Source organism: Cervus canadensis, chromosome 16, assembly GCF_019320065.1.
Source record: "Cervus canadensis isolate Bull #8, Minnesota chromosome 16, ASM1932006v1, whole genome shotgun sequence".
NCBI lineage: Eukaryota > Metazoa > Chordata > Mammalia > Artiodactyla > Cervidae > Cervus > Cervus canadensis.
Window position 1 is genome coordinate 62,069,032 of NC_057401.1, and position 24,932 is coordinate 62,093,963.

The 24,932-nt window shown below is 43.9% G+C and overlaps 1 protein-coding gene across 3 annotated transcripts in view; it reads left to right on the top strand.

The window, feature by feature from the left end:
* Nucleotides 1–24,932, top strand: part of ADCY2 (adenylate cyclase 2) — a 438,654-nt gene that overhangs the window by 100,318 nt on the left and 313,404 nt on the right. For all 3 annotated transcript variants that reach the window (XM_043488503.1, XM_043488504.1, XM_043488505.1), the window contains exon 3: nucleotides 17,732–17,893. In XM_043488503.1, the coding sequence (XP_043344438.1) occupies nucleotides 17,732–17,893 (162 nt within the window). The remainder of the gene's footprint in view (nucleotides 1–17,731; nucleotides 17,894–24,932) is intronic.

Below are 24,932 nucleotides of genomic sequence, written 5' to 3' on the forward strand. Positions count from 1 at the left end.
AGAAGCATTTATTAGAAGTGAAATACGAGTGGAAAAAGCAAAATACATGTAAAAGAGCCACTCGAGTGAACTCAGAGTTGCATGCAATAAGGGCAGCTTAGGTTGCTTATTTAGGGGTAGTTTTCTGGATTTTTTTCCTGGCCAGTCAACTCCATGTGGTCTCGGTGTGCGCACACCTCTCAGCCAAGATGGATTCCAGTTGCATCTTCTCTTCCTTTTTGTCCTTCCCCTAGACTCGGGGCCTTCTATGTATGCACAGGTGTCAGCTGCGAAATTCATAAGATGGTACTCAGCTTGGACCCAGTGTTCCCAATGATACCCCACCTCAGAGCATCAGCAGGACTCCAGCTGCATCTGCTCAACCTGGGGCCTGTCTCCAGCCACACGGGGTACCCTCAGTAGATGGGGCACTGCCTCAATATGGTGGGTGCACCCAGGGGACCACATTTCTTGTGCAATATGGTGGGTGCACCCAGAGTGCTCCACATTTCTTGAAAGCCACCAATGAGAAAAGAAGCTGTCATCCATCCATACTCAAGACCTCCTGTAGGACCTGGGAATGGAACCCCTGCCCTCCTCTGCCCACCCACACCAGGCAACCCCCACATAAAGGCAGGGTAGCCGTTTTCTGCCAGTGCCCCAAGTGTGAGACCAGGCAAAGGCCCATGCTCTGGGCATTCTCATCAGTCAGGAATGGTCAACCAGCCGCCCCAGGACAGAGCAGAGAATGGCCCTCTTGTCTCAGGCCGCCTTTCTCATGGGGAAGTCATCTCTGCTCCGAGTTTCCCAGCCAGGGAGGCAGGCTGTGGGCTGCCTGCTTCTTCAGCATCACATCTCTTGCCGTCTGACCCCAGCCTGAGAGTGTGGCCTCCATGGCTGATGAAAGAGGGTGGGTGGCTAAAGACACAGGAAACCGAGTCTGCAGATCATTTGGGTGTAGACTTGTTAGCAACTGTTGAGTGGCATGCTCACGTCTTAAGAAGTTGTCCTTTTGCACTTGCTCTTCTAGTGTAATTCACCTGTTCATGTTCTTAGCAGCTTTGTGGAAGTCTTTTAGTACAAGAGTAAATGACCCTGGTCTACACTGGCATTCACCGATACCAGTAATGTATAGCACTTGCCACAATTAAAGTGATCCACTGGAGGGCTTGGAAACCAGTAGAACAAAATCCCCTCATATGACTAATCTGTGTCACCTCCAGGCTTGGCCCACATGGTCTCCTCTCCCTGGAATATTCTTCCCCAAGATAAAGCTGCCCCTGTCTGGGTTTTCTGTGGCACTCCCTGAGTCTCCAAGCACCTGTCCCCTCTCTGAGAGATGCCTGTTTATCCAGTCCCTAAGAGGCACCAGCTCCATGAGAGTAAAATGAGGCACCCAGTAGGTGCCTGGTGTGAGAATAAAGGAAATTACACCACACCTCACTGGACCCCATCTTTGCCCAGAGTAGCTGTGTCTTGGCTTCCCCTGGATTCATGACATTGTCCTAGGTGCTCTTCCTTATTCTTAAAAATCTCCCAAGATATTGGAAGTGTCTGAGAAGTGTGCCATTAGTTATGTAACATAATAAAGTCTGTAGTCATTAGAGTGCATGAAACAGGCGCACAGCTGAAAGTTGGTAAGACTAGGAGACAAGAAGGAATCAGTCACCTCTTGAGAGTGCCTCGGACTGCAAAGGGATCAAACCGGTCTATCCTAAAGGAAATCAACCCTGAATATTCATTGGAAGAACTGATGCTGAATCTGAAGCTCTGATACTATGGCCACCTGATGCGAAGAGCTGACTCACTGGAAAAGACCCTGATGCTAGGAAAAATTGAAGGCAGGAGAAGGGGACAACAGAGGATGAGATGGTTGGATGGCATCACCAGCTCAATGGACATGAGTTTGAGTAAACTCCAGGAGTTGGTGATGGACAGGAAAGCCTGATGGGCTTCGGTTCATGGGGTCGCAAAGAGTCGGACACAACTGAGCAACTGAACAACAACAGTGTACCTCTTACTCTAAGAAGGGCTGAGTCCTCAAGTCACATCAGTTAGTAGCCGTGTGCTGGTTTGGGGCTGAGCTCAGAGGCAAGTCAGGGGGGCTGTTGGGTGCAGATCCTGGTACCAGACCCTCAGGGTTGCAACCCACATTCTGCCGCCTGCTGTCAGGGTGGGCCTGGGCAGGTGCTCCCCGTCTTGGTGACTCGGTTTCCTTGGCCGTCAGAGAACCCTACCCGATGGGGCTGTCACAGGGTTCTGTTGGCTGCCTGAGATTATGGATGTCAGGGGGCGGGCAGGGTGGTCCCCACCTGGGGAACCTCGTGGAACTGACAAGAGGGGATTCGTGGGCACCGTGGTGGGACACGCTGTCCTAGCAGTGGAATAGAGACATCTTGAGGAAAGATCACAATTTAACGTATTTGTTTGGAAGGTCAGGATGGTATTTCAGGAGGAGAGAATAGCATGATGGAGATAGATGTTTACTAAGAAAGCAGTGTGGTCTCTTATTTACTTTCCCTATGGTTGCCCTTCGTGGGAGGTTACAAGCCATAAAAAAAAAAAAAAAAAAATCGATGAAAGGCAAGTTTAGTGCAAGTTTCAGCTGTGCCCTTGATGTCGAGGTGCTTTTATATGAAGCTTTATCTCAGTTGCCTTGTCTTCTGGGGTTGAGAGGACCAACCAGCTGGTATCTGGAAGCAGCATCAGCCTGTGCCATCCAGACTCAGTGCCCTTCCCACGACTCCATCTACCTGGCGTTACCCCTCTTAGATCAAGGGACCCACTTATTAAAGGACAGAGCTCAGGTCAGCTATGAAGCAGGGGAAATAAAAAAGCTGAAATAGACTCAAACACACAGCCAGATATCAAATTTTACAGACTCTGGAACCGAATATTCTTTTAAATAAAACCCAGTGAGTCTATTTTAACATAAGCATTTTCAAAGTAACAGAATTATGGATATACCCAGAGTGTGAAATTTTCCCATTTCTGTTTAGTTAGCTTTGATCTCTGAAATATGTTGCCTATGTAAGCAATTTGCAGTTACTAATATTTAGGTAATAATTGGGGAGTTATTCCTTCAAAACTAAGCACTGTCCAGCCAGGAGTATGTGTGGTGCTTTCTTGTTTTTGAAAGGACTTTGTTGTTGTTGTTTTTCTTTAGTCCCTATGTCATATCTGACTCTTTGCGACCCCATGGTCTGCAGCAAAGCAGGTTTCCCTGTCCTTCACTATTTCCTGGAGTTTGCTCAGATTCATGTCCATTGAGTCAGTGATGCTGTCTAACCATTTCATCCTCTGCCACCCTCTTCTCCTTTTGCCCTCAGTCTTTCCCAGCATCAGGGTCTTTTGCAGTGAGTCAGCTCTTCACATCAGGTGGCCAAAGTACTGGAGTTTCAGCTTCAGCATCAGTCCTTCCAATGAATATTCAAAGTTGATTTCCTTTTGGATTGACTGGTTTATTCTCCTTGCAGTCCAGAGGACTTTCGAGTCTTCTCCAGAACTACAGTTCGAAGGCATCAATTCTTTAAAGTCAGGCAAAGCTTGATAAAATGTATACTTTTCCACTGCTGCATTTTATGAATCTGGTGATGGAATCCAGTTTCTTTAAATAGCATCAAACATGTCATAAAAGTGTGACATAAGACCAAAATGTAATAATCCTGAGACTTTAAAATAATCCTTGGAAAGATCAGATCCTGTATTAATGTATTAACATGAGAGCTGCTACTGGGAGAGGTGAGATGGTTTGGGTCCTTCTGTGAAAAATAATAATAATAATAAAAGCCAAATAAAGTAGATGTGGTGTTCCAGAGTGACGTGATCACTGTAGACCAGACCTGCTCTGAAGACCGTCTGGTTTTCACTGACGTGTAGGAGGATCATGAGGAATCCAGACAGCCACTGCGCTGATCCCAGTTCCAGAATTGAAAACCCCACAGAGCCAACGCAGACACAAAAATAATTCATTTTACAGCTCAAGGATAAGCATTCTCCCTTGTAAGATAGTCCTCTTTCAGAAGGAGAGAAAAAGCAAACAAAGGCATTTAGAACTTGGTGGGTCTTTTTGTGGTAAGACCCCCTTGTACAAACAGGCTGCTTCACTAAATGCTGATTTTTGGAGGTGTTGAACACACAAGTAGAAAATGGAGTCGCCAAACAATATTTGTTTTTAGATGAATAATTCACTCCTTTTCCCCACATGAGTTTTTCTCATCTGAAGCACTGGCCTTTCAGATTAAATAAATATAATATTTCAAAAGAATATGGGCATGAATATTCATAAAGACCAAAACAACGAATATAAATAAAAGCCCTTTTACATAACATTTTATGTTTTTATGAAGACCTTATGGGATTTTTTTGGTTGTTGTTGTTGTTCTTCTAAAATAATATTATTCAAAGTGATTTTCCAGGACACCATTTCTTCTACAAAACACCTATTACTGAAGCAGTGGTACTGCATTTCCAAATTGTTTCATGCAACCGTATTTTCCTTTACTAAGTAGAATTACGGTAGTACTTGGTAGCTTGGACGGTAAAGTGTCTGTCTACAATGCGGGAGACCCGGGTTCGATCCCTGGGTCGGAAAGATCCCCTGGAGAAGGAAATGGCAACCCACTCCAGTATTCATGCCTGGAAAATCCCATGAACTGAGGAACCTGGTGGGCTACAGTCCATGGGGTTGCAAAGAGTTGGATACGACTGAGCGACTTCTCTTCACTTCACTTGCTTATGGCACAGCCCATTAGCCATAGATTTAGCCTAGCATGGTGGGAACTCCTTGGTACAGTGTTTGTCTAAACAACTGGAGGAACAATTTTTTAATAGATTAAAAAACAATTTTTTAATAATTGTTTAAAGATGTACCCTCTAAAATGTGGCCATTGCATACAGACAGAGGACAGCAGAACAGTTTTTGGTGTTTCTGTAGGTAAGCTGTGCCACTCTGCTGTGCTCAGCTGTATCCGACTCTGAGACCCCATGGACTGCAGCCTGCCAGTCTCCTCTGTCCATGGGATTTCCCAGGCAAGAATACCAGAGTGGGTTACCCTTTTCTGGTCCAGGGGATCTTTCTGACCTAGGGATCCAATGCACGTCTCTTGTGTCTCCTGCATTTGCTGGTGGATTCTTTACTACCCTGCTACCTGGGAAGCCCCTCTATAGATAAGTCAGTGTTTTAAATCTTCAAAGTATACATACATGCAAAATTCTGGTTATCATAAACTGAGAATACAAACAGTGGAGACCTTATCCCAGTTCCTTAAGGGCTGGAGATAAGATAGAATGAAACAGTTGACATTTGAGTAGAAAGAAAAAAGATAAACAAATTAAGACTGCAGTTATTTTTACCCAAACAGCTGGTTTAAAAGGGGCCAGTATGTCATATTTGATTGATTAATTCTATTAATGGAGTTGTCTGGGTATTCTTACTTTAACTCTTGCAATTAATCAAAGTGCAAGTGCATTGCTGTCTATTTTGTAACACGAACTACTCAAGGCTATGACTGTCTGTGAGCTCATGACCTTATAATCAGTGCTGATTTAATGGCAATGTAGTGTATAATTTAAACCTGAGAGTTAGTGAAAGTGAAGTTGATATAATTGAAGTAGGAAAGGTTGAGTCTGTGATGTGTGTTCTTAACTGTCTACTACCCACTTGCCAGATTAGAAGGATGAGAAATTCGTCACTCGCAGGATGGGCTCCTGGTCCATTCTGGTACACACAAAAAGGGAACCATGGAGAGATGAAAATGTTCACAGAGTCCCTTTTGTAAAAATATAAGCTCAGAAAGTAGAAATTTATTCAGAACCTTATAAAAAAATTACTTAAAAATCATTAAGGAGCACATTATTTTTTCTAATCATGTATTAATAACTAGAAAGAATGAGTAGACGATTTCTAATGGACATCGTTTTGCCTGGTTGCTTCCAAATGAACTTGCTGTTTTCTTTCTTTGCATTTGATGAGAAAAATAATTTTTAAGGAAAAGGACTTCCTGGTGTTAGAACAAGCTCTTTTGGTAGAGCAGATGGATGCTCAAGGTTCTTTTTCAGTTTGAATAACATGAGTACCCTTGATACTCAGAGACGCTTTCCTTAGGTTGCCCTGTTCACCTTCAGGGAGTAGGATGAAATAACATTTTAGCTTAAGCAGAAAGATCATGGCTTGTTTTTATGTTGGTTTATGACTCTGGGAAAAATACTTAATCCCTCAGCACCTGGATCTTCCTAATTGTAAGATAAGAAAACACTTGTCAATAGATCCTGTTTGTCGTGTATTTTGAGATCATCAAAATATCGATTTTAGGTTGGATGACGTTCTTTCTGTACACTAACAGTTATTTCTGGAAATGTTCTACCTGTTCCCAGGTCTTTTTTCTGTTGCTTCTAAAGACATATTCATGCAATTCCAAGACCTTATGAAGCCTGGGAATTTTGGGAAATGGTTTTCTTAGAAGCCATGCTTACCAATTATTTTGCCAATAGGTTAACATAATAAGTCTTTGGAAGTCCCAAAGGCAGTGACCTATATTTGAGGTTTTCATTAGAGTAGAACATCATTTATGATACCAATTGCTGTATTAGTCAGGTTTCTGCTCTGATAATTCTGAATAACAAGTAAATCCAAGTGACTTGTAGCAGTAATAGCATATTTTCTCTTTCATACTCACTATCTGAAGGGGCGGGATTTGTCTGATCTCTGTTGGCTCTCCCCAGGCTCGGCGGGTAGGGAATAGTCCAGACTTTGTTTTAGGCTCAGATCTATAACCCAGACTCAATTGAAAGAGCTTTGTCTTTCTGGACCATGAACTTCTCATTGTGGAAAACCAGACATCCAAAAGGGCAGGTGGGGAACTTCCCTGGTGTTCCAGTGGTTAAGAATACACTGCAATGCAGGAGACTCAGATTCAACTCGTGGTCAGGGAACTAAGACCCACATGCCTCGAAACACCTAAGCCTGCACACCATATCCTCTGGGCCTGCGTGCCAGGACTAGAGAGTCTGTGCAGTGTAAGGAAAGATCTCGCAAGACACAAGAACTGAAGCCTCTGAAAGCCTCCATTCTGAACAGGTAGCTGTCACTTCAGCACTTCCTCATTACTGAAAGTAAGTCTCACTACCAAGTCCAAAGTCAGTGGGTAGAGATGAATACTCCAGCATCTCCATGGCAAGGACCAGGCAAGAAGACAGAACTGTGTCCACATCTCCTACGTTAGGGAACTGAGCCTAACTGAGCCACGTTCAAGGTGCCCTGTGTTCTCCTTGTTATTTTGACCAAGTGACCACCATGCGGGACAAACCTTTAAAAAACGGAAGAGATACACTGGGAAACAGGAGGATCGTGTGGAAACACTGCACTGTTTTTCCAGACACAAGAAACACCATGTAAATGCTCCAACGACAAGGATGGTAGCTCATATTCAGACAGAGTAGCTTGCTAATTACAGGTGGATTACATTTTTTAATTTATTTTACTTTTGACTCTGCTAAGTCTTCGTTATTTGCGAGGGCTGGTCTCTAGTTGTGATGCACTGGCTTCTCACTGCAGTGGCCTCTCTTACTGGGGAGCATGGGCCGTAGGGCACAAGGGCTTCAGCAGTAGTGGCACATGGGTTTAGTTGCCCTAAACTAAAGGGCGTGTGGAATCCTCCCAGACCAGAGATTGAACATGTGTCCCTGCATCGGTAGGCAGATTTTTATCCACTGCGCCACCAGGGAAGTCCGTTTTTTTAGTTCAAAATAAAAGTTTCAGTTCAGTTCAGTCACTCAGTCGTATCCGACTCTTTGCAACCCCATGGACTGAAGCACACCAGGTTTCCCTGTCCATCACCAACTCCTGGAGCTTGCTGAAACTCACATCTATCAAGTCGATGCCATGCAACAATTTCATCCTCTGTTGTCCCCTTCTCCTCCTGCCTTCACTCTTTCCCAGCATCAGGGTCTTTTCCAATGAGTCAGTTCTTCCCATCAGGTGGCCAAAGTACTGGAGTTTCAGTTTCAGCATCAGTCCTTCCAATGAATATTCAGGACTGATCTCCTTTAGGATGGACTGGTTTGATCTCCTTGCAGTCCAAGGGACTCTCAAGAGTCTTCTCCAACACCATAGTTCAAAAGCATCAATTCTTCAGCACTCAGCTTTCTTTATAGTCCAACTCTCACATCCATACATGACTACTGGAAAAACCATAGCTTTGACTAGACGGACCTTTGTTGGCAAAGTAATGTCTCTGCTTTTTAATATGCTGTGTAGATTGGTCTGACAAAACGTGGTCCACTGGAGAAGGGAATGGCAAACCACTTCAGTATCCTTGCCTTGAGAATCCCATGAACGGTATAAAAAACAAATTTTTAGCTCTAAACAAATCAGACTTGCAGACAGACCCTGCTGTCTTTATGTGAGTGTCAGGCGGGAAAAGGGGTACAGGAAACAAATGAACAAATTTGGAGATTATCCTTCACTCCCAGGAATGTCACCAGTTTTAAGAGCAGGGACTGTATATTATCCCTGATAGCTAACAAAATGCCTCGGGTATTGTAAATACTGGTGAATCAATGAATACGTGAATGATGAAGAAAGGAAGAGGAAACATATATGTAGATGGATACCCAGGGCCAAACAAGGAAACAGGGGAAACAGAAAGGACCATGGAAAGGAAATTAGGAAACTGCATTAGTTATCGCTGTCTCAGAGTAGGGGCCGAGGGTTCGGACAGACAGGGCTGAAGAGAGCAGGCTGCTTTTGTTCCCCTAGGATACCAGGTTTTGTTTTTTTTTAAACATTCTACTATTCTCTTTTTTCAAGCTTTTAAAAATGTATGATACACCTCCCACCTATTTTAAATTAAAAAAAGGCACAGTGAAGGTTATTGTTTTACCTCTGATTCCATCATTAATCTCTTTTAACTGTGAATAATATTTTCAGCAGAAGAATGAAAGCTACTCTGTGATTCATGATTTCATCAGTACTCTTTGGAGCCTAGGCATTCCATCAAGGAACATAATATGCATTCTTTCCCTTAATAATATAACATTTAAAGAAATGTTTTCATATTCTGTAAAGATGGAGTTGATATGCAGAAAATATTCTTGGCCAAAAATATCTGTAGAGGAAAAATATAGGCTTTTCTATCATTGAGTCTTCAAAGTGTCCCAGAGTTTTTATCCTGCAGGATGGTCATTAAGGATGTTTTAGAATAGCATTGGAAGGAGTGATGTTGAAGCTGAAACTGCAATACTTCGGCCACCTGATGCGAAGAGCTGACTCATTTGAAAAGACCCTGATGCTGGGAAAGATTGAGGGCAGGAGGAGAAGGGGATGACAGAAGATGAGATAGGTGGATGTCATCATTGACTCAATGGACATGAGTTTGGGTAAACTCTGGGAGTTGGTGATGGACAGGGAGGCCTGGCATGCTGCAGTTCATGGGGTTTCAAAGAGTTGGACACGACTGGGCGACTGAACTGAACTGAACTAGAATAGCATAGAATTAATTTCCTAGAACTTCTAAGCATATTTTTCACAGTAAGATGGAGTTGTCCTTGAACTACACAGAGTTCAGTGAGAGATACAACTTAATGACTCAAATGGACAGTTCAGTTCCTTCCTCTGAAACGAGAGCTTCCAACTGGAAAATCAAAACAGCAGAACTGGGCAGTGATCACATGGAGGAAGATGTGTCAAATGGCCCAGACGTCACATGTCATCAGTAATTGCTGGCCTGTGGTTTTTGGCTTATTTAGTAGAAGTGAAGCTGGAAATAATTTCTTAAATGATCTTTATTTTAAAATCAAATTGGTCTGGAGACTTCAAGAAATAAGATCTAGTAACCAAGGTGAAGATGAGTAATTATTCATAGTTCACTGATTTGTTTATTAAATCAGTGTCTATTTAGCAGGAGGCTTCGACCTTGTCCAGTGTCTCCATGTGGTCAGCATACTGGGAGTTCTCTGTAGTCATTGCCACAAAAGTGAGGGTAATGCTGACCGCTGAACCCACCCAGAGCCCATCAGATCCGTGTGGCTTCCAGGCAGGCCACCTGGTAGCAGGTTGAGAATACAGTTAGATTCAGTAAACTTCAGGGGCTCAAGTGCCTGCTTTTGTAACAAGCTGCCAGGTGAGGCTGCATTCAGGCGCAAGGCCCACCGTTGGTGTTGCAGGAGGTGTCTGAGTTCCGCAAAGCAAGAGCTGGTTCAGGGTCGTCACTAGTCTGGAGAATAATGGATGTGCCGAGGAGGTTTGTACCTCCCATATCCTGAAGGACAGTCAGTCAGGACCAGCAGTGAACTGGGGAGAAGTGGGAAGACTCTGAGCACACCCAGGCAGAAGCCATCAGACCCCCACAGGTTAGCCAATGCACAGAGCGCTCAGTTGGCTCTGAGGAACTGGTTTAATTTTCATGGACGAGTCTTTCAGTGTAGCTGGGATGACCCTCTACTCTCAGGTATCCTTGTTAAACATAAATATAAAGATGAGCATTCAAATTCCAGTAATGAGAGGAAGTTGTTCAGCAGGGTGATTAGCTAGAGGGTGAATGGGGATGTTATTTTAGATGGGAGGTTGGTGGGCTTCTCTCTGGAAGGTGATGCTTGAGCTGTAAGCCCTGGATGACGAAAAGAGGCCAGCCAAGGGAAGATTAAGGAAGAATATTTGGGGCAAAAGAACAGAAAGTTCAAAGGCCCCGAGGTTGTCGAAGGGACATCAGTAGGGCCAGGATGGAAGGCTGTGAACATGGGGTGATGGGAGTTGGTGAGATATGAGGTTAGGGTTTCAGCCAGAGCAGATCAGCAGGAAACCTTATTGGCACTCCGAAGACTTTGAGTTTTTCTTCGTCTTGTAGAAAGTCAGTGGTGGGATGTACACAGAGGAGGAGCGACAGGGTCAGTTTGAACATTTTAAAAGAGCCCTTTGATTGATGCCAGAGTGTTAGCTGATACCTCCACCACGTCCTATGGCTGTCATTCTTTCTTTGTGATGAGAACATTTAAGATCTACTTTCTCCGTGACTTGGATGTCTATAATACAGTGTTGTTGACTGTAAATGTAATACTGTGCGTGTGTCCCCAGGACCTACTCACCCTTGAACTGCATGTTTTGTGTCCTTTGACAAACGTCTCCCCATTTCTCCACCCCGGCTCCAGGGAACTGCCATTCCACTCAATTTCTACGAGTTGGAATTTTTACATTCCATGCAGAAGTGATATCATATATGTACACATCAGTGTCTTTCTTTGTATGGTTTGTCTCACCAGCATAATGCCCTCATGTGTGTGCATACACATACACATAGGAGATCTGTATATACAGATATGAACCCCTCTCCTTTGGGAAGACCTTGAGAAAGAAAGAGGAAAAAGAGGAGAAAGTCAAACTTGAAAACCAGGGTGATCATAAAAGGGACACGCAAAGTAGCCTTAACACACTAGCTAGCTAAAAATGGGCCAGCACTAAAAATTGGTGACTAAGGATTTCCCAATTAAAGATTGTTTTATACTAAAAATATATTCTCACTAAAAAAAAGGTGATAGTGACTCAAAGTAATCTTTATGTAAAGTCTGATCAAAGAACAAGATAAAAAATACTGGTCTAGGTGAAAAGATAAATATCACTTGCATATTTTGTTTTTCTATTTCTCACTAGTTTTATAGTTATGCAGTTCCAGAGAGTTTCAGAGATGCTTCTAGTTAGTAAATTGTATAAATAGTCTCAAAGCCAGCAATCCTTTGGGATGGAAATCATATTCAAAGAGGAAATTTTTATTTTAAATTTACAACTTCCCTTCTAGAAGGCTCAATGATATCAATATATTCAAAATTTTTATCTTTTCCTTGGGCAATTTTTACTAAAATCTGGCATTACAGTAAGTTTTTTTTTTTCCCCTAGGGCTCAAAGGCTCTTGGTGGTAGAATAGGAGTTTCCCTGAGTACAAGGGCCATTTCCTGTTCGATCCATTGTCTGCTGTTGCCTGCCATTGGCATCTGACAGATGTCTGTTCACTTAAGTGTTTAAATGTGATTGATCTGTAGAGAAATAAGCATTCAAAATTCAATATGGCCATAGTTCATGGCAAGGTCAATTGGATCAAGGAAGATGGGGAGATGTCTTTAGAGATACATGGAGTGAGCAGATGCTAATAGTGTGAATGTAGTTGGGGTCATATTGGGATGTATAATAGAGGTTTTCATGCAGAGAGCAAATATTCATGGAGCACCTACCAGGTATCCACCACTGGGGGCCTAGGCACTGGCGTCTATGCTGTGAGTGAAACAAGTTCCTACCCTTATGATGTCATTTAAGCTTCACTGAGGGAGAAAATGAACAAATTCAGAACTGTTGGTGTTATGGGCTCCCAGGTGGCTCAGTGGTAAAGAATCTGCCTGCCAATGCCTGAGAAGTGGTAGATGCGAGTTCGATCCCTGGGTCAGGAAGATACCCTGGAGGAGGAAATGGTAACCCACTCTAGTATTCTTGCCTAAAGAATCCTATGGACAAAGGAACCTGGCGGGCTACAGTCCATAGGGTCTCAAAGAGTGAGACGCAACTTAGCAACAACAAATAGGTATAAACAAGTAAAGCAGGTGACGAGGACCAGCGTGTGGAAGGAGTGGAGTTGCTGTTTTGTGCAGGGCCGTCCCCGAAGGCGGGTAGGTAAGAGAAAGTGAAAGTTGCTTCAGTCAAGTCTGACTCTTTGCCACCCCATGGGGTGTAGCCCACCGGGCTCCTCTGTCCATGGAATTCTCCAGGCAAGAGTACTGGAGTGGGTGGCCATTCCCTTCTCCAGGGGATCTTCCTGACCCAGGGATTGAACCCCAGTCTCCTACATTGCAGGCAGATTCTTTACTCTCTGAGCCACCAGGGAAGCCTGGTAGGTAGAGTGATACTTGATCAAAGGCCTGAGCGGGAAGAGGGAGCCTGGGAGGGGGACACAGCAGCATCCCTGGCAAGCCCCAGAAGCAGTCAGGAGGCTGTAGACGCTGGATCCCAGCAAGGGCAGGCGGGGGCCGGCCGAGAGGAGGGCAGGGCGGCTGCAGAAGGACTGGCAGGACGTTGCCAGGCCTTGGGAGTTGCCTCTGAGTGAGATAGGGAGCCGCTGGAGACTGTCGGAGAAATGATAAAAGAGTCTGTATATGCACTGGATCTAGAAAGAGGTGATATTTGAGCGAACCAAGAAGAGGCGACAGGACCATCTGAGAATGGAAAACGGCAGACCTAGAGGTGAGAGTACCCCAGGCTCACGGTGGGGGGATGATTTGGGTGGGCCGGAGCAGAGGATGCTTCTGGAGCAGGGTGGGGGTGAGGATGAAAACACCTCCAGACCATATGGTTTCCTTGTGACTCTGTGATCACAAGAAACCTTGGAGAGAAGTGTTCAGAGCACAGGGTGAGCCCGAGGAAACGTGCATCTAAGGAAACCACGAACAGCCTTTTGCACTCAGAATTGCCCGCCCAGCAGTTGTATCTGGGCCAGATTAAAGAAGGGGGGATTCTGGTGGGAAGGAGACCTGTGAGAGCATTACTGCAGCAGTTGGATCAGGGCTTCCTATCATGCCGCAGGGCTGGTCTGTAAGGAAATTCTGGAGTCGTGCAGTGCATCCATTTCTATGGGATATTTTGCTACTGGTAAAAAGTAAATAACATATTCACACCTATAGGCTTGGAAAGATGCCTATGGTGTATATATTGATAAAAGCAAATTGCAGGGTAATGCATATAAGAGCATCCCATTTAATCCATCAGTAAAACCTCTCATGTGCGTGCGTGCATGTGTGCAAGTGTGTATGTGTGTCTGTATAAGCTTGGTATCAGTCAGGACCATCCAGGCTGTGCTTAGGGGTACCCAGGTCCTGCCAGCATCAAGGGTAGTGGCTCACTCACATGCCCACAGACCCAGGTGGGTCAGTCGAGGGGCTCTGTCCTTCCTTTGCGACCAAGACTGGGAGGAGCTCCATCCAATGTCATGTTTCCACGATTGCCAGGGAGGGAAGGGACTTGGGAAACTGTGCATTTGCTTTTAAAGTTTCCACCCACAAAGGACACGTATCATTTCTGGTTATGCTTCACTTGTCAAAGCAAGTCACATGGCCTCAGCTAATTTCAAAGAAATGCTCAATGCATTTCTACCATGTGCTGAGAAGGAGGAGAGCTAGAACTGTCTGGAAAAGAGTACTGATGGTTGCCAGGAGTGGGGAGGATGGGGTGGAATGGGCAGGAGGGAGGAAGGATGCTTACCTTGGGGAGAGTAGGGAGGGAAATTGTGGAAGCGGGTTTCTTACCGAATGGAAAGGTCTTCAGCCTGCCTGGTGGCCGTGACAGCAGAGAGGAGCAGTCAGATGCCAGATGCTGGAGTTCGGTAGTCAGAAGGTTTTTTTTTTTTTTTAAGTATGTATGTGTAGAATTGTCAGAACTGGTTCTCAAACATTGATGCCTGGGTTGATTGGAGAGGAAGGCGTCCTGAGTCGAACTGAGTTACCAGGTAAGAGGAACAGGTTTAAGAACATAAAGGACAGTCTCGTAGTTGGTTTGAAACTTGTGGAGCTTGAAAGTCAAGTGGACCTTCAAGGGGAAGATAACGCATGTCTTGCAAAAGGCGGATGCTGGACCAGAGTTAAGAGAAACTCTCGAAATGATTCTGTTGAGATGAGGGCTGTCTCTTCAGATCCGGTGCTCATGTGGGTTTCTGTATAGTGTCCAGAACCGGATTGGTCCTCCCCTCTGTCTCCAGCCTCTGGACAGAGACACATCCAAGGGGAATCAGTGGTGGAAATGTCCCCATGGTAACATGGAAACCCAAGTGCCTGCATTCAACATTTTGGAGTTTATACCCACCCACTTTTGTAGATGTGCCAGATCCATTATGGTTTTACATATGGCCCTATTTGAAGTTGTTTTGGAAAGCAGGCTAAAAAAAATAAAGTCCTCTGGGATTAATAAAAAGTGCAGACTGTCCCCACCGTGGGTCTTGAAACGGTACTAAGCTCTTTCCCTCTAGTCTGCCGAATGCAGCTGGGCATCACTCACTGAGCTCCCAAAACTTGGCTCCTGAAATGCTGCCACTAAAATCCAAAACTTAATTGAATATGGCTTGCTTAATTGACCTTTAACAGTTTCATTTTGTCATCCAAAAGTGAATAACAGGAGCAACCATATGTATTGGGAAAACCAACCGCCTCTATTTTTTCCATTTGGTTACTGCAGATAAGCTTGCCGTGTGCTTGCATTTCAAAGCTCAAACTGTTAGCAGAGTGTGTATTAATTGAAACCACGTTGGAGTTTAAAAGCTGTCCAAAATTAAGCTGTTCAAAAGTTTTGTTAATTTCAAAGAAATGCTAAAGGATTTTACATTAGAAGAAAAACCTGTAGTTGGCGAAGAGGTTGTCTTTTGTAATTGTCAATTTTGATACCTGAACATATTTGTTTAATACCTCTTATAGCATGGCAGCCCACTCCAGTGTTCTTGCCTGGAGAATCCAATGGACAGAGGAGCCTGGCAGGCTATGGTCCTTAGGGTTGCAAAGAGTCAGACACAACTGAAGTGACTTAGCACACACATAGGATATGAGGGTTTGGCATAAATCCTATGTGTAGAAATAAAAATACCTTGATTGAAAGTCTTTCCTGTAAAGTTGCTGGATATTAGGGATTCCAAAGTAGGCTTAATTTTCTCACTGAGCTGGGATTGGGCAGCAGTTGTTTTTCTCATTCTTGAGAAAAACTTTCCCCTGTAGCTGAGTGGTTCTCAACCAGAGGCAGTGTTACGCCCTGGAAGACTCTTGAAGAGGGCAGGAGACGTGTTCAATTGTCGCAGCTTTGAAGGTGGAATGTTATTGGCATCTAGTGGGTCAAGGCCGTGGATGCTGCTAACACATCCTGCAGCGCACAGTGTCCGTCATGAAGAATTCTCCAGCCTCAGGTGTCAGGAGTGCTGAGGCTGACACCCTGCCTAAGAGAATCTGCACAGTTACCTTTTGATTGTAATGCGTGTTACAAGCTCCCATGACTGCAGGAAGGGAATCGAACCTGGTGTCCACCCAGGCTTCTCTTTGTTAAATCCAGAGCAGAGGATTTTGTCCATGTCCTTCATGTGAATTCACACCATCCGAACTCCAGCAGAATAGCTCTGCCCCGGCTCTTAAGTCCTTCCCACTCTGTTGGGCTTCAGGATTCCTTAAAGTAACCCAAGGGCGTCCCTGGTTGCTCGGCAGTAAAGAATCCACCTGCCAATACAGGAGATGCGGGAGACTCAGGTTCCATCCCTGGGTTGGGAAGACCTCCTGGAGAAGGAAATGGCAACCCACTCCAGTATTCTTGCCTGGGAAGTCTCATGGACAGAGGAGCCTGGTGGGCTACAGTCCATGGGGTTGCAAAGAGTCAAACACAACTGAGTAACTAAACAACAAAATCAAAGTAACCTGGGTCATCCTGTAAAAGTGGGACAAGCTCTTTCCTTGGCCTCACTTGCTTTTTTGAGTGAAGACCTGTGTGCTGAATGAAGCTCACCAAATCCTCATGCTCCCTGTTTTTCTGACCTCGGTCTGGTCTCTTTTCCACTTGATTTACCACCTTTTTATCCCTTTTGATGTTCTGCTGCTTTTGTAATGAAAATGGCCTGTTTTATTGCCTACTAAACCATTTTCTTTTCCATTCCAAACTTTCCTCTAAGCTGTTTCACATTGATTTTTTTTTATTGAGGTGACATTCACATGACATAAATTAGCCACTTTAAAGGAAAGAATTCAGTGGTTTTTTAATGCATTCACAGTGTGCAGTATCCAGCTCTGTCTAGTTTCCAGAACATTCTCATCAAGCCCTTTTCCTGTTGAGAAGTTAATTCCCATTCCTCCTTGGCACAGCCCCTAAAAACCACCAATCTGCTTTCTGTATATAAATTTACTTATTCTGGATACTTCCTGTAAGTGGGATCATACAGTACTGGGTCTTTTGCCCTAGCTGTCTTTACCTAACCTACTGGTTTTGAGATTCATCCACATTGTAGCCTGTATCAGTACTGTCTTCCTTTTCAGGGCTGGATAGTATTCCATTGTGTGCATGGACCACATGTCATTTATCCTTTCATTGCAGATGAACATTTGTGTTGTTTCCTTCTTTTGAGTATTGTGGATAGTGCTGTTATGAGCATGTGTGTACATGTATTTGTTTGAGTACTTGTTTTCAGTTCTCTACAGTATACATTTAGGAATGGAATTGCTGGGTCATATAGTAATTGTATGTTAAATCTTTGACATTCCCTCTAGGGTAATCGCCTCTGAGCTGCTTTATCTTGTTAATTTCATATTCCTGCTCTTTGCATCTACTTCAGCTGACTCCCCACAGATGGCAGCCATCCATTCTCCTTGGGTCTCTTCTTAAGATGCTGTGATAAAAAATGTAAAGAGTCCTGATACGTGTTCTAAAGCACAGATACTAAGCCCTGAGAGTTTGGAACCAGCTTTGGATCCATGCCCACGAGGTGCTCAGACTCACCTCATGTCTGCAGTGATTCAGATGTCAGAACTGGAAATCCCCAAATTTTGAAAAAGAACCTTTTTTTCCCCCCTTCCGTCACAACAGTTAGTCCTTCCTTGGGACCCAGTGGATTTATTTGCACATGCCTCCGTGTTCTGTCGTAACAGTGTTTCTTGAGTGGCTGTGGTACCTGGGGGGCCTGTGAAGCCTGTGATGGGAAGGCGAGAGGGGGCCTTAGGAGCAGGGACACTCTGTGACTCTCACCGCCCTTCTTCCCCACCTCAGGTCTCCTTCTTCCTCTTCATCATCTTCGTGGTGTACACCATGCTGCCCTTCAACATGCGGGACGCCGTCATTGCCAGCGTGCTCACCTCCTCTTCTCACACCGTCGTGCTCAGTGTCTGCCTGTCTGCATCGCCGGGGGCTGAGGAGCACCTGGTCTGGCAGGTAGGTGCATCTCTGCCTCTGCACGGTGACCTTCCCCGTCCCTCTGGGGATGGGGCCAGTGCCTCACGCCTGCTCCAGGTGTGACTGTCGGCTGGTGCCTGGCAGGTGCTCCAGCTCTGCTTTCTGATGCTGACTCTGAGTATTGCTAATGGGTGGCCAGTTCCCCCTGTCTCTCTGCGGGTGGAATCGGCAGTCACTTAGCAATCGGCAATGGTGAAATTGGAAATGGCAGTTCCATTTTGCTGATTTGATTGTTAAATGCTGTTACTATGCATTATAATTTAGCACTCTTATTTTTAGAGTGAAGCAACTTATATAATTAAATTCATGATTCCCTCCCATCTCCCTCTCTGAGAGATATCCAAAACCCCATCTTTATAGAGGACAAAAGAGTTCTCTATTTCTTAATCCTCTGGCAAGTCCAAGGACATACAAAATAGTTTCTTAAAATGCTTCAGCAGAAAAGTTAGCTTTACTGCTAAATGGCATTTCCACAAAGCCTTTCTATTTAATTAGTTGAAAGCATTTAAAAAGCCATTTAATTTCCTGTTGTGTACATCTGTAAACACGAGGGGCAGTGGTTTGGGCTTATTCTTAACAGTCTCTTTTTTTACCTATAAAAAGCATGTTTTATTCTGCTCTGTTGGAATCAAATGTAACAAATGCAGCCTGTGTTCAAAACGCAGTGGATCTGAGAGGAGTGGTTATGAACAGCACTGTTGTTGAAAGGGGGATTTTAGATGTGGGTCTCTTGAGCCCTGTGGGTCTGAGAAACCAGTTTGTCCTTCACTCGGTGGAGCGTTTTATTTGGAAACTTGAGATGGAAATGGAGGCTTACCCTTGGGTCTGTAGTAATTGCTCTTAGTTGGAAAGCTTTCCAGGGACCCCTTTTCTCAATAGTCCTCTCCTAGTGCTCATAACAAACATTCATTAAAAGTAGCCTGAGCATTTGTGAGATGTCCTTTGTGGGCACTGAGTGAGGGTGAAGCTCCTGACTTAGCACTGCGGGTGTCAGCTTTACAATGACTTGTTTGGATTTTACTAGGAACGGTCCACTCCAGGGAGTGGAGGAAACACTTTCTTCCCTGTGATCGAGCAGAGTAGACACTTATCAGTAACCTGCATCTCCAGAGACACACACAGTGGCTGGTCAGTAACTAATCAAATGAAAGAAAGAAGGTGGGTGTTTTATGAAAAGAAGAAATAATCCAGCCATGCCTGGGAAGAGGTGAAAGAAATGCTCCTTTTTACCTGAGTTCTGCCCCAGATTTTACTTTTTTTTTTTTCTGCATTTCAGAGCCTCCCATGAGGATATTCATGGGGCATTCCTCCCATAAATTCCATTCTTTCATCTTCCATTGAGTAGAGTCATTAAGCTCCACCTTAGGTGGTTACATGCAGGTCAGGGTGATGGGTATGTTTTATGTAGGAATGAGTACATAATAATTTATGTAATAATATTACATAACAATAACAATTCACTTTGCCAGTTTACACTATAAAAATCACTGCAGGAAAGTCCTGGTTACACAGGCAACAGGGCACACAAACATATTTCCCAGCTCACAGCATCTTCCTGATCTCGGGTTACCTTGGAACACATCCCTTGAACATTTTGTACCTGTCTCTTCTGATTCTTCATGAATCAAGGAAGTGTCTGCTGGTGCAGATGTAATAGAGAAAATATCTGTGAGATGAGGATTGTGACACCTGCCTGTAAGGATCAAATAGGGTTAAAATAAAAGGAAAAAGGAAGTGATTTGCAAAGAACCTGGCATATTTTAGATATCAAGTACTATGTTGAGTTTTTTTTTTAAGCACAGTTGTTTTTTTTGCATTGGTTAAAAAAATATGGTTAAGGATGTAGTCTTAAAGTTTTTATTTTCTCAATCTCCAAAACCAACAAAGAAAAATACTTCTTATCACTGGACAGGCAGAGATAGGATGATTCGAGAATAACAAAAGAATAAAAATTCTTCATTCCGTAGTATTTCATATAAGCATAACATTGAAAGGAACAGAAGAATAAAAGGTCAGGTTTCCAGCCCCTCAGAAACAATTTCACAGTGATTTCAAGAGCTGAGAAAGGCGGAATATGCCGACAGCTTTCGAATGGAAGGTTCATAGGTAAACATCAAAGTAATGAAGTAGAAGAGTTTTAAGTGCATTTGGCCACTGCTAGAAATAGAACCTAAAAATAACACTGGTTTGTGATGTGAGGAAAACATTTTATGGACTCCCTTTTATGAAAAGTGTATAAAAGACAGAATGCTGTAGAGTAGATAGTTATATTGCTCTGGAGTAATTGTTTGAAGCAAAACTATTTAACATAAAGATGATTGCTCTGATATAAAGAATAAGGTACCCATTGAGGGGGGCTTCCCAGGTGGCTCAGTGGTTAAGAATCCCCTTGCCAATGCAGAACATCTGGGTTTGATCCTTGGGTCAAGAAGGTTCCCTAGAGAAGGGAATGGCAACCCACGCCAGTGTTCTTGCCTGGGAAATTCCACAGATATATGAGCCTTTACAGACCATGGGATTGGAAAAAAGTCACACATGACTGAGCAACTAAACAATAACATCCCATCCTTGATGATCAGCATCACCTTACCTTTAACGCTCCAAAGAAGCAGTGCACTTATTTAACATGGGTCCCTACTAATCATTTTTTGTTTCATTTTATTTTTTGGACATTGGCAATCCATTGATGGTATGTGGAAGTGAACTGAAAGTATTAGTCACTCAGTCATGTCTGACTCTCTGCTACCCTGTGGATTGTAGTTCTCCAGGCTCCTCTGTCCTTGGAATTTTCCAGCCTAAACTACTTGAGTGGGTTGTCATCTCCTCCTCCAGGGAATCTTCCCGACCCAGGGATTGAACCCACATCTCTTATGTCTTGTGCACTGCAGCTGGATTCTTTGCCCGTAAGTCACTGGGGAAGCCCCATTCTGATGCCCATGTGGCCTCAGACCTGTTCATTAGATGCCCCTCGGAGCTGTACCTTTGACTTGTTCCCGTGATTCTTTGAGCATTTCCTCAGTTCCCAGCACAAGTTTTTTTGGTCTGCTCTTGTGCCTTCTCTGGCCTGGCTCTGAAGTCAGCCATCTCCCCAGGGAGCCCTGGGTCTCTTTGGTGAAGAATAACATTTCTCGGCAAGATCTGGGCTTTTGATCCTCCCATTGCCATTGGAGAGTCAGCACTCCCAGGCGAGGCCGCATGCTCCACCCCTCAGTTAATTCTCGTATCTGCTGACTTGTGAAACACCGTGACTTCACGATGATGCCTGCATTTCCAATCCAGTGTACATCTCCGGCCAGTTTTCTGTCTTTCCACTGAGGTTTTCTTGACCAACAGTGAAAAATATTTAGCTCTCGTGATTCTTAATGTATTTATTTATTCCATGAAACTGTGTGTGCGACCAGCCTGCTGTTTCAACTGTCAGCCCCTCCGCCTCCCGGTCACTTGGCCCAGCTTCCCTCCCTTCACCCTCCCCGCCCCCCATCCCCCTGCCGGGCTCCAACATTCTGTCCACGTGAGCCTGCACTTCCCCCGTCTGAGGCTCCATCCCCTGTACTTGACTTTGCCCGCGTAGATACCCTGCGCTCCTAGCCCAGCTTTGTCACCTGGGCGGGTTTGGCTTCCTTCCCGCATCCCCTGTTGGTACAGATGCGTCTTAGCAGCACCTCACCTAAGGGCTAGGCCCTCGGTGATTCAGGCCGGAAGGAGAAGGACAGGAACGGAACCGGAAGGGACTGGGCCAGGAAGAGGAAGACAGCGGGTACGTTCTGGACGGACGTGACTGTGGAAGAAGAAGACATGTTTTTTTTGCTTCCTCTTGGAGGTTCCCTGTGCACCGCTCTTGGCCCCTTTTCTTCTAAGTCTTTTCTGTCTTTTGTTTCCGAACCAGATGTCAAAGAAGAGTTTTTCTGGAATCTGAGCTTTTTTTAAGGGACTCTAGATTCCCTCAATAAAAAATGAAATACGTGGTTTCCATATGAGAAGACTTACAGAGAAGCCCATTTTGTACTGTCTGTCTAAAAAAGGATACTTTGTCTATCATAAACTTAGGATAGGCAGCAAACGTCCTTTACAATTCCTGATTAACACGAAAATACAGATTTTATCTGTATCAGTAGGATAGCATGCATTTGCCTGAAAGTTTCATAAAAGCAGCAAGGAATCTTCTTTTTTTTGGGGGGGGGGGGGCTTCTGGTTATAGCAAGGCAAAGGGAAACTGAGGCTGGGAAAACAACATGAAACCTCCCCCGTCATGCCATGGTGCCTACCGCAGCTTGGACCTTGGCGGGGTGGCAGTTAGGCAGCCACTGGCAAGATGAGGGAGCTGGGAAGGGGTCTTGCCCCTTAGACAGGTCAGCTAGTCCATCAGTCAGGAGCCTGGTCCAGCCTGCAGCCTGCCCTTATGTAGCACTTACTTCACTCTGTATATATGTATCATGTCTGATTTTCTTTTGCTAAACTTTAGATCAGCATTGCCAACAGCAGGATACTGAGCCATGCTCAAGGAATTTGCAAATATCCCTATTTACACATTAACAATATTGCATTTTGTGTTTGAAATTTACTTAGGTTTCTTACATTTTCATGTCCGGGGTCTTCCTAACATAGTTTGAATTTTCATTTTCTGTATGTTTTAATTTCCCATGAGAGAGGGAGGAATTTGAATATAGATTTCTTTTGCAAGCAGGTTATATGAGAATCCATATTTATTAAAGAAGATAAGATGAACAGTGCTTACTGATTTTCCAACAGGGTTACTCATTTTTCAGAGAAATTATATATACTTTCATGCAGTGCATACTTTATAAGTTGTGACACAACTTAAAACATTTTAGTTTGGACCTAAGCTAGAAAATGTAGCCTGTTATCTCTGGCACGTGTGCAGTTGGGAGTAATGCAGATTTGTTACATAACTGACTCTTTAACAGTATAATTCAGGAACTGTATATTGGAGTCTGGAATTAAATTGTATTTAGGATCTAATCTGAGGAGCTCAAAGGAAAGACAGCAGGTTACCAGCTGCCCGGTTTCTGGATATGGAAGAAAATAATTGTTAGGAATTTGGAACTCCATTCCTACTGTTTATCTTTAGAGAAGCTTATGATATTAATATATTTCATGGGGGGGGGGGAAGAGACTGTATCACTGTTCATTTTGTGTAGCATCAGCTGTTGATTGAGCGTGATCCATAGGCCATTTGAACAGGCGCTCCTTTATCCATTCTAGAGACATTGTAATTTGGAAGGAGTGGGGTAAGCAAAGAGAAGAAGTAAAAACAGAAAAATACCTAATGTGATTAAGCCTTAAAGCAAATCAAGATGCACTTCACAATTCTGCCCTGGTTTCACATTTCCGTCCTTCCCCCAGCTGGACAATAAGCCCCATTCTCCTCTCAGTGGCAGGAACTTCACACCATCATCCCATCAGAGAGTTTGGTAGGAAAAGTGAAGAGCAGAATAGAAATAAGCACTCCCCTGCAGGATGCCAAATCATTTAAAAATGCTCTTTTTTCAGGACGTTTGAGGGAACCCTCCTACACTGTTGGTGGGATTAGAAACTGGTGCAGCCACTGTGGAGAACAATACTGAGGTTCCTTAGGAAACTAAAAATAGAGCTACCATATGATCCAGCAGTCCCACTGCTGGGCATTTATCAGGCGAAAACTACAATTCAAAAAAGTACACGCACCCCGGTGTTCATTGCAGTACTCCTTGCGATAGCCAAGACGTGGAAACAATGTCCTTGTCCATTCACAAGTGAGTGGGTAAAGAAGATGTGGTCCATGTATACAATGGAATATCATTCTGCCATGAAAAAGATATTCATCTTTTTCCGTTCACAGCAGCATGGATGGACCTAGAGATTATCATGCTAACTAAGTTATGATACCACTTACATGTGGAATCTGAAAAAAAAAATAATATAAATAAGCTTAGTTACAAAACAGAAATAGGCTCACAGACATAAAAATCAAAGTATGGTTACCAAAGGGAAGGAGGAGAGGGAGGAATAAGTTAGGAGTTTGGGAGTAGTTTAGTCGCTAAGTCATGTCTGACTCTTGCGACCCCATGGACTGTAGCCTGCCAGGCTCCTCTGTCCATGGGATTCTCCAGGCAAAAATACTGGAGTTGGTTAGCCGTTTCCTTCTCCAGGGGATCTTCCCAACCCAGTAATTGAACCCTGGTCTCCTGCATTGCAGGCAGATTCTTTAATGACTGAGCTATGAGGGCAGCCCCATATATAAAATAGATAACCAATAAGGACCTACTGTATAGCACAGGGAACTATGTTCAATATCTTGTAACAACCTATAATGGAAAAGAATATGAAAAAAATATTTATAAACTGAATCACTTTGCTATACCCCTGAAATTGACACAACATTGTAAATCAACTGCACTTCAATAAAAAAGAGTGTGAAATAGAGAGGCTTCATGTTGGTAATTATTTGACTGTAATGATGGAGTGAGACCCAGGTTTATTTTCCAAAATTTGTGAGCCTGTTTTGGGGGAAGGGATAGAAGAAACAGGTGAAGGGAAGCCCTGTCAGACTGTAAGTTTGTCTCAGAGATTTGATCAAAGGAGCATAAAAAAGAAGGGTTTCTCTAAAAATGAAAAATGCCATCAATCACCCCAGAGCTGTCTCTGTCCTCTTCTTGAACTTGTCATCTGAGTTCTGTGCTTTCTGTTCATTCAAAGCAATGGATTCATGCCAAATGAGACTCATCATTAGAGACTGATTAAGTGATGGCTGAATGGCACATTCCACTGACTAACATCTTAACAGGTGGCTTTCCTAGCACTTTCACAAACCCATGCATTTTTGTTACATGATATACAAAGATCTGAGGCTCTGTCTGTTTCAAATGTTTATTTTTGAGGGTGCTCTGTGAAAGATACTGATTTCTAGTTTTGAACCATCAGTGGTGCTATTTAAAACCCTTAAAGGACAATGGAAAACTCAGCCACCCCTATGGGGAGTCACACAAGACAGATTTATACTTCCAGGACAAATGGTGAA